The sequence below is a fragment of the Acipenser ruthenus genome, chromosome 21, assembly GCF_902713425.1.
Source record: "Acipenser ruthenus chromosome 21, fAciRut3.2 maternal haplotype, whole genome shotgun sequence".
Lineage (NCBI taxonomy): Eukaryota > Metazoa > Chordata > Actinopteri > Acipenseriformes > Acipenseridae > Acipenser > Acipenser ruthenus.
In genome coordinates this window covers 27,113,838-27,128,765 of record NC_081209.1, presented here as the reverse complement: position 1 = coordinate 27,128,765, position 14,928 = coordinate 27,113,838, and the positions used below count along the sequence as shown (strand labels likewise).

Below are 14,928 nucleotides of genomic sequence, written 5' to 3'. Positions count from 1 at the left end.
ACTGACTCATTGTGTGACCCTGAGCAAGTCACTTAACCTCCTTGTGCTCCGTCTTTCGGGTGAGACGTAATTGTGACTCTGCAGCTGATGCTTAGTTCACACACCCTAGTCTCTGTAAGTCGCCTTGGATAAAGGCGTCTGCTAAATAAGCAAATAATAATAATAATAATAATAATAATAATAATAATAATAATAATAATAATAATAATAATAATAATCAATCAATCAATCTTTATTTTATATAGCGCCTTTCATAGTGGACCACCATCACAAAGCGCTTTACAAGATGCAGTAACAACAAGAAAATCCATAATATTTTAAATACAGAGAAATGTATAATACATGATACAGTAAAAAACAATGCATAATACATTAAATACAGTGAAACATGCATAATACATGATAAGGTAGCATAGTACATAAAATAGTAGCAAGAACACAGCAGCTAATAGCAGATGTCACATGATCAGTGAAAAGGCTCCTTTTTGGTGACGGCAGCTGTTTCATGTAATTTTGCAAACACCTTGAGGTTCTTTTTAGGAACATCTAGTCTAGAAATATATATTTTCAGTATAGGTAATCCTATCCCTTATAGTGAGGCCAAGCTGAGGCCTGAAACCAGAACTGAAGTGAAATATTTCTGTGTTTTCCCACAAGGACATTTTGATAAATGTTATAGAATCGAGGGGCCAGTTTCTTCGTAAAGATGGAGATTTTCATTCTGCAAGAAAGAAATACAGGGCTGTTTAACTAAAGTGCTTGCAGCTTGGTTTTCATAAATTGAAAATGGCAAAATAGGTACAATATTTCAGTTTGTATTAATATAATTATATCTGAAAAACAATCTTGGTAATGTATGCAGTACAGTGTCTCCTTTTATACTTTGTTTTGTGTTTACTGACAACAAAAATAAAACCCTGCTAGAAGGCTGAGCTACCAGTAATTGGGAATGGTAAATCACACACCATGAAAACATACCACTGGAGACAACAACAGGAAATTGAATGTAATGTTTTTATTGAATAGGGGGCTTCAGTGTACTATTGTACTCACACAACTGCTGGTATTTCTAACAGGAAACCTGCTAAATCTTCCATTTTACAGTTCCTGGAAGGGTGTTGTCTTTATCCTAATATCCATTAGATTTATGTGCTGAACAGAGCTGTGCATGACCTGGTCAGGACTGATGTCAAACTAGGAATAGCATTCATTCATGACTAGGTTTCAGTTTCCTGACTGCCTTTGCCATGTCATAAAAATATACTTCTAGTACTTATGCATTTAGGGGGCCCTTATGTATGTATGTATATATATGTGTGTGGTTACAGGTTTGGTTTCAATTTATTTTAGTGCTAGTAATGTGTGTTGTAACTGACACCCAAATAATAATTAACCCCTAAATCACTATAGTGCATTTCTAAAGAGTTATTGTGTGGCACAACAGGCTACATAATCCCAAATCCTGAAATTTAGGGAGATCAGTGCTAAATTGCATGCCTGTAACTCATTATCTTTGCATAGTATGGAAAAAAATACTGCTGTTTTCTTACTAGTTTCTACCATATCTATCAACATACAAACTATGTATGCTGCAATAGTATTTAGAAGCAACGCCTGGAGAAAAGTAAAACAATGTTACAGCTACGCCCTCTTGTGGCAATGGAAGGGAATGCTTGTACTATACAGCACTTTCAATCCTGGCAAGATTTTTTTATTTATTTTTTCTTATGTAACGTGCAAATTTTGCAAAGTAAAACTTTTTCTTACTAAAGTGAAAATATTATTTTTTAATAAAAAAAAGATCAGTGTGTGTGTGTGTGTGTCTGTTTTCATTCCCAGCTGAGGTTTGTTTATTTTATGTGACACAGATCGGCCGTGTAACTGTAGATATCAGGGGCTTTATGGCATTTGCAGCCTGGCACTCAAAGGACGTCCTTTTCTTTCCCAGCATATTTATATTTAGCAGCAAAATTCATCACTATGCACGGAATGAATGACCTCGGCCTCAGAAATGAGTTGCTGCATTTCGCATTTAAGATGAACTCTTCCTGACCCAAAAACCAGGGGTTACCCATGAGGGCCCGGCATGCACTTCCTGGCATAGTGTGGCTTCATTAACCTGGTTCACAAGGCATTAATGACATAGCTGTCTTCTGCTAACATAATTATACCCAGAAAACATTCAGTGTTGGCTGTGATGAGGAACTCATGTCTGGCTCCTGACTATCAGGAGATGCATGGCTTGAGTCTCGCTTGTTTCTCTTCAGTCGTGCTTATGGTTAAGCAATGCTAGTTAACTTGTCTTCTTCTATATGAATACAGAAGGTGGGGGATGAAGCTTCAAATATGACAGAACGCACATCTGTGGCTCTTATGATCATTCTGGAAACGTGTGTGTGTGGCTCTTGAGATTTTGACAGATCATTTTCTCACTGTGGTTTATTAAGTACAAACTATACCGCTGAGACACTTCTGTATCCCGGATTCATTTCAGTTCTAATGTACAATATTTAGAGCAGGTTCATTAGTCTGGACATGTTTCTGTTTGACTTTTATAGAAATCAGATTCCTTTTACTGTTGAAGTGTTTATAGGGCTTGTGAAATAGACATTTGAAAGATATTTGATATATATATCAGACCCCCGTATAATTACTTTTACCGGTACATTTCTTTTTTTTCTCTAGGTGTGCCTCAGCCAACTGTAAGCTGGCATAAAAACGAAGGTCTAATGAAAGGGAACAGTTTCCTGCTTTTGAATGGATCTTTATTACTTCAGAACATTTCCGTTGAAAATGATGGAACGTACTCTTGCATAGCCGCCAATCCACTTGGAAAAGTGGAAGCATCAAGCTTTCTCCAATTGTCTGGTAAGTGCTAGAGTGCAGTGTGCATCACTTTCTATAAAGCTTTACATTGTTCCTGGTTATTGTGGGAGTCTGGCTTATAGGTTTTGGATTGTATCGGAAAAATGTTAGTGGCCATAAGCCTTCTCTTTTATCTGCGAATGTACAAACAGATGTGTTCATTTGGTATTGATGTTGGCTTCGGCATCCACAGCATGTACAGAAATAGTGAGCGACTGGAACTAAAACAGAATCAGACCTGGCAGATCCCAGTCTAACACGGGAGGTCCGATCCATCTCAAATTTGGAATTACATTCTTCATTCTGAATGTACACTACACTGTTGTAAGATAGATAGCTAACCATTTTCATTTTATTCGGGTTTATGTATGCAAAATGTACCATTTTCCACATTTGCTTATTTTATCCCCCTTAGACCCCTTTATATATATATATATATATATATATATATATATATATATATATATATATATATATATATATATATATATATATATATATCTTCTTATCCCTGAATATATATATAATCTGTGAAATGCATTGAGCGCTCGTAAGGCACATTGTCCTAAATACATTGGCAGCAGTAGCTGGAGGGATATGTTCCTGGTCTCGTCGTTCATGTCTTTCATGTTTCTCTGAAAGGGCATTGCTTTAGTGAGGCAAATACAGTACTGTGTTGAACTGTCACGTGCGATTTGACTGATGTTTCATTTTGTTTGAATGCAGCTTTGAGAACCTCCGTCAACCAGTCATCACTTTCGAGAGGCAATGGGAGAAAGCGGGTTTTAATGGCCTCTCAACTTGGCACCAACATTGCTGTGAAGTCTGGTGACCTATTACGCATAGGTATAGTATGCTTCACCTTTGCTCCAGTAGACACTTTTTAGATTACATTTGTAAGATGGGTGACATCTTATTGTAAGCATTTAGGATTTGTCCACATTACACTGTTGTAAAAGTATTGATGTGTAGAATAATTAATGGACTTAAAGGGATATTAAAAATAATTTAGTAATACAGAGGAATCTATAAAAGATTTTACAGGTATTTTGAAATATGGACCTCTTCAATACCTGTATTCCTTCAAATTTAAGACACACTTTTTGCGTGTATTAAAATCATATAGCAAACAGCAACGTGACTGACTGTTGAGAAAAGACGAACAAAGACGTTACTGCCCGAAATTCAAAGAGAAGCCTTTCCAATTTCAGCGTTTCTAACAAACAGTACCAGCTTGGACAGATCTGAAATGCTGATCAGACCCCCGTATTTTTCGACATGCCAAGCAATACCTCAGTTCACAAACTGGGAGAAAAACAGGTGTGAGTAATCACGACTGGAAATGAGAAGCAGCTCATAGCTGTAATGCTCTGTGTGATAGCAGACGGCCGCAAACTGCCTCCATATGCGTAATTGAGGTTGTATCTTTGCAAAATGCAGATTTATTTTATGTTTTATTTTTTCTCAAATTGAAGGTGGGAAATTTGGGCTGCGTCTTAAATTCGAAGGAATACGGTACTCTCAGAATAATCTTTACAGCATAATCAATACCACAGCTAGAAAATATATCTGTTTAGACAATCAAAATAATTATTAATATTATTAATAATATTCTTGTTTGTATTCATATTCTTGTTCTTATTGATTCCACTGTAGGATGCCCGGTGCCTCCAAACCACAGAAATGCTGTGAGGTGGTATCTGAGGAATCAGACCCTTCCAGAAGTTCCAGGTTTGGAATACAGAGTGCTGGTGGGCGGTCGAGTCCTGGAGGTCAGCACTTTCTCTGGAAGATTTGATGGACAGTACAGATGCCAGACCACCATAAACTCTCAGATATTATCTGCTTGGGTCAACGTCATCTTAGAAGGTTTGTGAAAACGCTGATCTTCCTTGTAAGGATTTCTGTGTGGCTAGATTGCTTATCAGCCAGCCAAATTATTTGTACAGATGTCTTTTAATTGCACAAGTTAAAGAAAAAAAAGACCATATAAAACATTTTTTAAAGAGTGGGAAAACAAATCCTTAAGGCTGTTGATGTATTTAACTAGAAACATTTCAACATTATAATCTGGACACTTTTTTTCTTGCTGTGGCTGCATAAACAAAATTGAAATATCATCATAATATTTAACATATGCAATTGTTGAAAGAAAAGAATGACAGCTATATCTGAAATAGTTTTCTGTTGCAAATAAATAAAGTTTTAATGTAAGTGAACATAACTCATTTTACATGGAGCCTGGATATTTTCCATTGGTCTAATTTGGAAAAATCCATTTGAACAATGAACATATTCAAGAATAATGGATGTTTATTTAATGTGTAGTTAGTGTTTTTGGTCGGTTTGTTGATATAATAGATAATAAATTTACAACACAGTTTGTAATATTAAAGTTATAATGGCTGCAGTATGTCAGATGCTGAGAATTTAACTGGGAATAGGACATACATTACCTTCCCTATATTGCTTACAAATATAAAGGGTAGACATGTATGCACTGCCTCTTCACTTAAAGCGTGTTTTCTGTTTCTTAAGGAATACAAATCAGTGATGTGAACTTGCAGCCCATATCAACTCCAATAGGGCTCTTCTGCCTGTTTTTACGCACTGTCAAAAATACAGCTTCTTTTATTATTATTTATTTCTTAGCAGACGCCCTTATCCAGGGCGACTTACAATTGTTACAAGATATCACATTATACATTATTTCACATACAATTACCCATTTTTACAGTTGGGTTTTTACTGGAGCAATCTAGGTAAAGTACCTTGCTCAAGGGTACAACAGCAGTGTCCCCCACTGGGGATTGAACCCACAACCCTCCGGTCAAGAGTCCAGAGCCCTAACCACTACTCCACACTGCTGCCCCACACTGCTGTTCAGCTTCTAAACAAAAAGATGACATATTTTCTAACAGGCCTTACGTTAATAACCTAACATGAAATACAAATCAACAAAAAGCTTTAACAAACCGCATCGGTATAAGAAACGTTGCCGCAATGTGGACACAGCTGGTAGCTATCATTGGTGCTTGATTAATATGGCACATTTTAGCACCTTCAGAATTGGGAGCCTTCAGCGCTTTCAAGTATGAAGGCCCGGGTTGTTTTTGGAAAAAGAAGACCCGGCCATTCAACACAACTGAATATTAGTTCTAAGTTTATACTGTGGTGTAATGACTTGCCAGATTCCTTGCATGCAGTCACTTTCCATTTTTTGTTGAAAAGTTCCATGTCTTTTGTGCAATCACCAGTGGAACGATCATACATCGAGTCTGACTATCTGTGAAAAAGGCATGACTAATCATCATTGGTAAACTTCAGATATGTAACCCTCAAGACCTTGTGCTGCTTCGCTTGGTTTCATTCAGGGAGAAAATGGTTCAAGCATACTTGAAATGTTGATGCACACTTTGCTAAGCAATTGTGCCAAAGCAATCATATTTAGAAACAATCCCTAAACACTTCACGGCGCACGTGCAATGTATTTTGAATTTGCTATTGTTAGTTGTGAATTCAAAGTGTCACCCTCTGGTCCATTGATTTTCTTGCTGTTTCTTTGAAGCAGACAATGCTACCTGGTGGCCAGACACTAATTGGTGCAGTGATTTTAAGAAGAAAATCAAGTCCAAAAGGGTGGGTGCCTGTAAGATTGGAAATTAGAAATGAAAAGTATGCATTTCAATAGATACATTTCCATGTTTGACAGAATTGTTAAGGCGACATATCAAACTTTTGTTTTATGATATGAAACGTATGGTAACCCACAGCTACAGATCTTCAATTTCCCCCCATTGATTTAAAAAAAAAAGAAATATTGGCTCCAGAAAGAGAACAGTGGGAAATAGTGTAGGGAATCAATCAAACCTGTCATGATAGCTTCTCGGCTTTCTTCACCTCACCTGATATAACATTTGAGAGAAACAGAGTTGAAAAACCCTGGAAATAACTACTAAGTATAAAGAGTGTTGGGAATTTGCTCTGCTAGACTGTAATTAAATATAGCAGACTGGTATATAAGGATCCAACAGCTTTACTTCTGCTGGTACATAAGGGATACAAGGCTGTAGGTTATTTCCATTACATATGAAGTTTTGATTAGTGAATAACACAGGCAATTGAGATTCTGTTATAACTCATGTCTTTATATAACACGGAAGACATATAGGTAGAAGACTAAGGTGGCAGTGTTTTGTGTTGTAACAGAATACCGATGGGAGCTTGGTGACTGGACTGCATGCTCTTCTACATGTGGAAATAAAGGAACCCAATCCAGGAGACTCATCTGTATTGGTGCAAGCGGTCATGAAGTGAACAGATCAGCCTGTGATCTTCTGCCTAGGCGAGCACCCCCCGCTCAGCCTTGCAACATACAGGACTGCCCTCCCAGGTATAAAGTTACTTATCTCTTCTAGTCGTGGGTGGGAAATGAATCTCCAGTGAGCAGTGGTATGGTAAGAATGTGTATGAATCCATTTACAGACTCTTCATGCTGTATACTTTGGGGTGTGTTTTTAAAAGCATTATGGTGCATTGCTTTACTTTTAACTGCTTTGAATGCATCCTTTACATTTGGATTGGATTTGTTTTCTCCCTGTAAGCCATTAAATGTGCTTGAATAGGAAAAAGACCAAGCCTTCTCAAAAATCATATGGGGAACTGATTGGATGATCACATTTGTGTCAATATTTAGTGACTTATTCTGTATTAACTTCTGAAGATATGTGGATTTCTCAACATCTCTGACCACATGAACAAGCAGCGAAACATGTATTTCTTTGGACAAACCGGTTCCTAGAGTACAGACATCCTGGACTAACCTATCTGTGACCTGTCTGTGACTGACCTATCAGACACGGTCCCTTGTTTAGACATCAACGCTCTGTGGAAGTGAAGTCACACTTTAAATCAAGCTCTATAATGGGCTAGAATGAACTCATTCCAGTTTGAAAAGGATCCTTACAAGGGGGTATCGTAACTTAACTATAGTCTGCCCGTATGGACCTGTCGGGACATCTAAACACCTTTTGATCTCTTGGACTGCCCTCGCTGTGCCAAATTGGCCTGATCAATAATTGCTAACTTAAATTGTCATTGTTTTTAATATGCTTTAGTCCATGTAAAAAAAAGAATAATCCAAAAAAATAAAGTAACTTTTGAGTTGCTATATACAGTCGGTATATCAAAGGTTGCTTTACCTTAACCAAAATGCATACTCTTAAAACTTTGCAAACTATAACTCATTTTGCAGAATGAAAAGATGTTTCGTTTGTCATGGATACCTATACCAAAAACATTTTTTTATTGTACCCGTGTGCATGAACTTACACATTAATCGTAATATAAATTCAGTCTGGGAAACTACTTAGTGTCTTTTTTTTTTACCCTCCGTGGGGGTTCTTCATACAATGCAGCCCTTTGTTGCTGTCCCTAAAACCTGTTTAAAGCCCAGACTGCAACGAGCTGTGACTGGCTGCATTATATGAGATCTTTCAGAGCAGCTCCTTTAATGTGACAAATACAGGGGCGGGTTTTTAAAGAGCACATCAAGTCGCAGGTGTTTTTTTCCAGCTGCCAAAACAAGCAAAGGAAAGAACAATCTAGGAAACATTTAATTACACTTTCCTTTAAACAAACAACCTTCTGCTGCTACTGTTAAAAAATGTAAACTCTGGAAGACTGCTAGATGTGCTTCAAGATCAAGCTTCCAGTCAGAGTAAAGCGACTCTGCATGATATTCTCATTAATAAGATTCTCTGTTCCAGTGAAAGCCAGCGCAGTTGATGAAAAAGACTAAAAAACATGACTAAAAAAGAATTTCATCAGTCTATTTATTTAAACCTACAGATTCACAAACAAAGTCTCATTTTGGGATGCTTTAAAACGCATAGTCTATTTTGTATTATTATTTTCAGATGGGTCTCCAGTATCTGGTCCAAGTGTTCAGCATCCTGTGGAAAAGGAATCCGGCAGAGGAAAACTTCCTGTCAGCAGGTGACAGCCAATGGGATTGTGAGAATCCTCCCAGTCAACGCCTGTGTGAAAGCTGAACAGCCCTCTGGAAGAGAAGCCTGTGTCTCAGATAGCTGTGCAGAGTGGGGGGAACTACCATGGGGAAAGGTAAATAATCAATAACCAACCTTTCTACTGACGAACGTCTAAGGGCACTAAGCTGTGTAGAAACATAAGCCTGGAATGAATCTATGAAGAGCTGCTATGGAGTTAATAAGAGCCACTTTAAAGCTGTCAAACAGAGCTCAAAGTTTGATGCACAGGAACATGCTTGTATGCTGTCTTGGGTAACGCTGAACCATCTGTGAACATTGTGTTTTGTTGCAGTGCTCTGGACGGTGTCTGGCTCCATCCCTCTCGGTGCAGCAGCGTCAGGTCATGTGCCAGCATCACAATGGATCTTCCATCCCAGAGTCCCACTGCGATGAGAGGAAGAGGTACTAAAAGAAAAGATAAAAAATACACCTGGATACATTCAGTCTCAACCCGCTGATGTTAAAGTCATGCCCTTGATACACATCTCAACCTGTTGAACACTTTGTTTTGTTTTATGTGAAATACACAAACAGTAGGCTCTTGCATTATGCGTACAAAGTGATTCATATTTTTACAAATTAATTTTATTCCTTCATCTTAATAATGTCAGTAAAAAAACAGATTTTAGCAATGGTCTTATTATTTCATGTTAATTTGAAATAGTTGTTAAACAAATTCAGTGCTTCATGTGGCAATTCATTTCAAACACTTACCATGTATTTCATAGTGTTCTATTAGTAAGAAAGGTCTTCCCAGTGCTCTAGCATGTAGAGAGGTGAAGAAGGTTTGACTTTTCCTTTAAGATCTTTGCTGCAATTACACTATTTAGCCACCTGGTATCGCTGTGTGTCAATATAAAATAATGCTTTGCTATCCTCAAATCCTGGTAACTACTGTACTAAAGTACCAAAAATCATGTGACTTGGAAAAGCAAAATTTTTTATGGTAAAATGTATATAATTATCACAGTTTTTTAAATTATTATTATTTAGTATTGCACTCCTGTAAAGTCACAGTAGCACCATACATAAACTCCCACCCTTATAAACGTTTACCACTGTATTTCTGCATGATATTTTTGTAGTTTTACCATGCTTTACCCATGGTTATATTATGTATTTACCATAGTTTACCCTGGTTTGCCAGGTTGATTAATATACTTTACCATACCTCTCTGCTATACAGTGCTTACCTACACTTTAGCATGCTTTCACTGTGCTTTATTACAGTTTTCTGTGCTTTCACAATGGTAAACTGGTATAAGGACAGCCAAGGTATGCTTTGCAACAATTGCAAGTGAGGGCCATGTTTAAGAGGGTTTCCCATTCTTACTAGCTGAGTGGCAGTAAGCTGAGTCACCCTGTGCTGTCCTGTCTACAGGCCGGTGTCTGTGAGAAACTGCTCCTCAGAGATGTGTGACGTGCAGTGGAGGGAGGGAGCCTGGAGAACCTGCACTGCAGCCTGTGGAAGCGGCTTCCAGTCACGGAGAGTGGAGTGCGTTCACAGGAGAAACAATAAAACCGTGGCAGACCAGTACTGCAGCTGGCAGAAGCGGCCAATCACATGGCAGCATTGTAATGCCACCTCATGTAGTAGTAAGTGCTTGTTTTGCTTTATTTTCCATAAACAACACAAAACAAAAGTGCTCCGTTTCACCCTCTTAATTGCTGGTCTCAAGTAAGATGTCTTATATCATATACAGCAGGGTACTGTACGATACAAGTGGATAGACTTCCCATGATAGGCCAGAGTGGGATTTCTGGGGTAAAACAGTACAGCTAATCTTAATGTGAGGTCATTTCCACCGTATCAAGACATTTCAGATAGCTGTATTACATCAATATTAAGAGCTATTCTATACATGGCTTAACTGCTGTGTACATAAAGTAAAATAAAAGAGAAGTAAGGGTTAAAATGTATGCCATCAGGACGTTTCGCATGTCCCTCTTCAGGGCAAGGAGACAAGTTAAGGTGCTGATGCTGTTATTTTGGAGTAAGTGAATACTTTTGGGTGAAGTTTAGCTGCTTGAATTTATATTAACCAAGGGGTTTCTCAAATGTCTCTATCAAAATGTACCAATAACAGAGTTGCCAATGTTTCTTACATGTGTGAAATCCATTACTTCAAAACATACCCACTCTAGTAGCATGGCACAATTGAGGTTTTATGGTTTTTCTTAGACGTCTGTATTTTTATAGGATGTAATACCCCTTTACAGCTTAATGTGGTTCACAAGGTTTTCTGTAAGTCCAGACTAAAAGGCTGCAAACTCCCAGTTTTCTTCTGTTTAAAAACAGTTGAAAGAATTTGCTTTAGACTAAAACTGTGATAGAAGACCTTTTGATGAGAATGCTGTTTGTTTGTTGATCATTTAACATTATTATTTTCTTGCAAAGGTTGAGAAATGTTAATTAGACCCTGATTCTACACCAAGGGCAATGAGAGTCCACACCGTTTCGTTGATGAATAAAAAAAGAGGAATGTGAAATAATAAGAATGATTAAGACACACATCTAGCCTTGCACATGTGTTTTATAAATGAGATTGTATCTGGGCATCGGCTTACTGTTCTACAAACCACTAACTGTGGCTATTCAAACTTGGCTCTACTTCATTTCAAGAAGGAGAAATCACTTTATATAATCCAGAGTTGAGTTGTCCATAGAGGATTAATCAGATGGATTAAATTATAGTGTTACATAAATATTGAAAAAGCATCACAAAATGAAACCTGTATTATGTTCACGTGTTTAGTAATATAATACGTGAGACGTAGGAATACATATAAATAATAAAACGTTTCAAATAAAATACAAGTGCACCCTCTGGTGGTTTCCAGACAGAAATGTTCTCATGTCAAGCCTTTCATCTATACTACTGTAGCTCTTTGTATCTCTCTTCTTTCAATACCTGTTGTTTTCTCTTTTTTATTACTATTGTTTTTGATTATGATATTTTTTTTGTTGCACATTTTCCATACAAGTGTGCCGCTGAATGTGATTATAAAACTGTAAACACCTACCTGTTCTCCTGATCCTTGAACCGAGGCTTTTTGAACCACCTTAAGAAGTAAATGAGGTTAAGCATTAATGCTGGTCTGTTTGCATTTTCCAGGAGGAGAATGCATGGACACGACTCATTACTGTGCAGTTGTAAAGAGACTCCAGCTATGCCGAATTGACCTTTACAAGCAGAGGTGCTGTGAGTCCTGCCGGGAGGTGTAGTACCCTGTCCGTTATCGACGACAGCAGCACACTGCCAGATAACAAGGAACATGCATCAGAACACCTGTACAAGATCAAGACTCTGGAGGTCACATTATGACTTGACCTGCTTATAAAGTAGAAAAAAAAAAACGATGATGGAAAAATGCTAGTGTTGCACCAGTGCTAAAAGACGCTTGTTACAGGGAGTTCTTCTGTTGACTTGTGGTTGCCTTTCTTTGTACCAGGAATGAACTGAAAAATAACCGGTTTTTAGACTGAATGGAAAAAATGTCCTTTGTGTCTGTTAAGAACTCCTGCATGAGATATGATGAAATGAGCCGGGATTGACTGAAGAAAGCCCTCCTGCATCCTATCGTTCTTTAACCTTTAATTTTTTTAAATTTACTTTACTGCATATTATTGACATCATGGAACGAGATTACGTTTGGTTATATCTTGTATTTTAAACACATCCATTCAGCACCTTAAAGACTAATTATGTAATCACACCTGATACTGGTTCATCTGAACAGTGTATCTTTAGTGCTGGATCCTATTAATCACAACTTTCTTAGCAGCAAGAGAAACTTCTATGAGCTGAAAGTGCAGCGCCACTTCCTTGTGTATCACCTCACTGAAAGCTAAACCCTGTCATATCTAATATCAATAGAACATGCTTCTGTGGGTAATGGATCACCTAAAATGATGCAACACACACACACACACACACACACACACACACACACAGACCTTCTCAACCAGTTGCTGTGTTCCTAAACACATTAATTGTATGGTACTTCTGTTTTTAAGCACCTGCTCAGGTGGCTAAAACCTTCACCCTGAAAAAAGCTGTTATGGCTGCATCCATATGTGAGTTTGAGTACTGTATGAGCATTGCATTTTAGAATATTTGGAACAAGAGTGAAAAAAAGTTATGAAGGAAATAAACAATTAGGAAACTGCACACTTTTTATTGAGGGATGCAATACTGAGAATCTGAATCTTAAAAAAAAAAAATAACATGCTGTGTATTTGGTCTACGCTGTTTATAATAAAATATGATTAGTGCAGAAGTAGAAGTGGTAACACTCATCTGAGCAACAGAGTAACGCTTGGCAGTTATTGCAAGAAGACCTAAATGTGAAAACCTTTGGTTTTGTAAATCATGCGTTGACAAGCTGATCGAGAAAGTGAGGCTGAATTGTGTGATTTGTTTTGCATTAGCGTGTAATCCACAGACTCCAGAGGGGGTTCTAATATTATCACACTGTGTATTTTTTCTCTCAACGTCTGCACTACATTGAAAGTGGCGGAGTACCAGCCCACACAGAATGTCATTATTTTCATACAGTGGTTGACCTGACCCTGTCCAGCTTTGTATTAAAATTGAATTGAGTTCACCATCTGCTTCATTATACTCATTTACAGTATGAGTTCAAGGTGTAATAATAATAGTAACATACTAACAATATATCATTAGACATTTAAATTAGTGTGTTGATAAAATATACCACTTTTTTTCTTTTTTTGTATTATTTCCTGCTGAAGGGAATACATGTTTTGACAGGGTAGTAAAATGTTGTGTCACAATATCTTTTCAGTAGCCAGCAGTCCAAAATTGACTGTATACATTCTAAGGCTACCCAAATCTGAATTGGGCTTTTAATGTTGCTTATGGTAACCATTCTGGTTTTCAGATTGGTACCATTAAATAAAATAAAAATGTTTACAAAGCATTGATTTTCCAGAAAGCTACTCTCTCAGAGTAGGCTGTTAGAAAATTGTGTTACTATTATTAAAGACGAAGGATTTTAACTTTTGGTTTCTAATTGTATGGTTTATTTTAATATGACACAGTTTGAGAATCTGTAACATGGTTACTAGAATGTATTTCAAATGTTTGGATAATTGTATTGTTTAGTTTGTTAATCAGCTAATCCTTTGACGATAATGATGAAAAAAGCAAGCGACTATTATTAAAAATCTGTCAGTATTAGAATCCTAAATATAAACATTTTTATACTGCTCTGTTTTCAGTAACAAGTGCTACACTGTTAGAACTGAATCCCAAGGTCCATTAAGAGTGGTAGAGTAACCCTGCACCAAACCTGTGCCTTAAGCTTCATTTCATTTCTAAAGGGTCTTGATTCTTCATTGATTTTGTTGACCCTTTTTTGTATGTGTCTTTTTTTAAATTAATGGAGTGCATTGTAAAATAGTACTTGTATATATTATGTTTAAAGTGCAATATGGTATCTTGTACATTGTGTTATAAAAGATGTTTGGGACTTTATTTTCTTACTACCAAAGTTTCTGATTAAAATAGTACCTTGTACCTTGTATTTAAGATTTAAATACTACCCCTCTGCATTTAGCACTTGCTAGTAAGCTCTGTCGATTGTGTTGATTATAACTTTCTTCTTTAGTGAGGACATATTACTGCAAGAAATATTTTTTTGAAATGTTTTTCAACTAACGCAACGTCTGCTGTACTTTGCAAACAACTAAAAAACACATATGCTTCAATAACATCTCAACATTCCTGTGTAGCTCCTGATATTTACTGTAATATGTGTAGGTTGTTTATAAGTAACGACTTGTAAAATTAGCACCAACTTTACAGAAATTCAATAAACATATAAAAGATGTTGGGACAAACTGAAAAGATATGTCTATGTGTTGTGTGTGTGTGTGTGTGTGTTTTTATGATTCCTGTCATAACTGAAAAAGTGTAACAATAATGTAAATGAATACAATAAAATAACACAAATACACTTATATTGAGAACACATATGAGGATGCCCG

The 14,928-nt window shown here is 37.0% G+C and overlaps 1 protein-coding gene across 1 annotated transcript in view; it reads left to right on the top strand.

The window, feature by feature from the left end:
• Positions 1-14,788, top strand: part of LOC117428383 (ADAMTS-like protein 3) — a 127,859-nt gene extending 113,071 nt beyond the window's left edge. Inside the window, exons 24-31 of the mRNA XM_058995345.1 lie at positions 2,686-2,868; positions 3,592-3,711; positions 4,522-4,734; positions 7,075-7,258; positions 8,784-8,988; positions 9,208-9,317; positions 10,297-10,511; positions 12,032-14,788. Coding sequence (XP_058851328.1) covers positions 2,686-2,868; positions 3,592-3,711; positions 4,522-4,734; positions 7,075-7,258; positions 8,784-8,988; positions 9,208-9,317; positions 10,297-10,511; positions 12,032-12,141 — 1,340 coding nt within the window. The 3' untranslated portion in view covers positions 12,142-14,788. The remainder of the gene's footprint in view (positions 1-2,685; positions 2,869-3,591; positions 3,712-4,521; positions 4,735-7,074; positions 7,259-8,783; positions 8,989-9,207; positions 9,318-10,296; positions 10,512-12,031) is intronic.
• Positions 14,789-14,928: the final 140 nt, after the last annotated feature.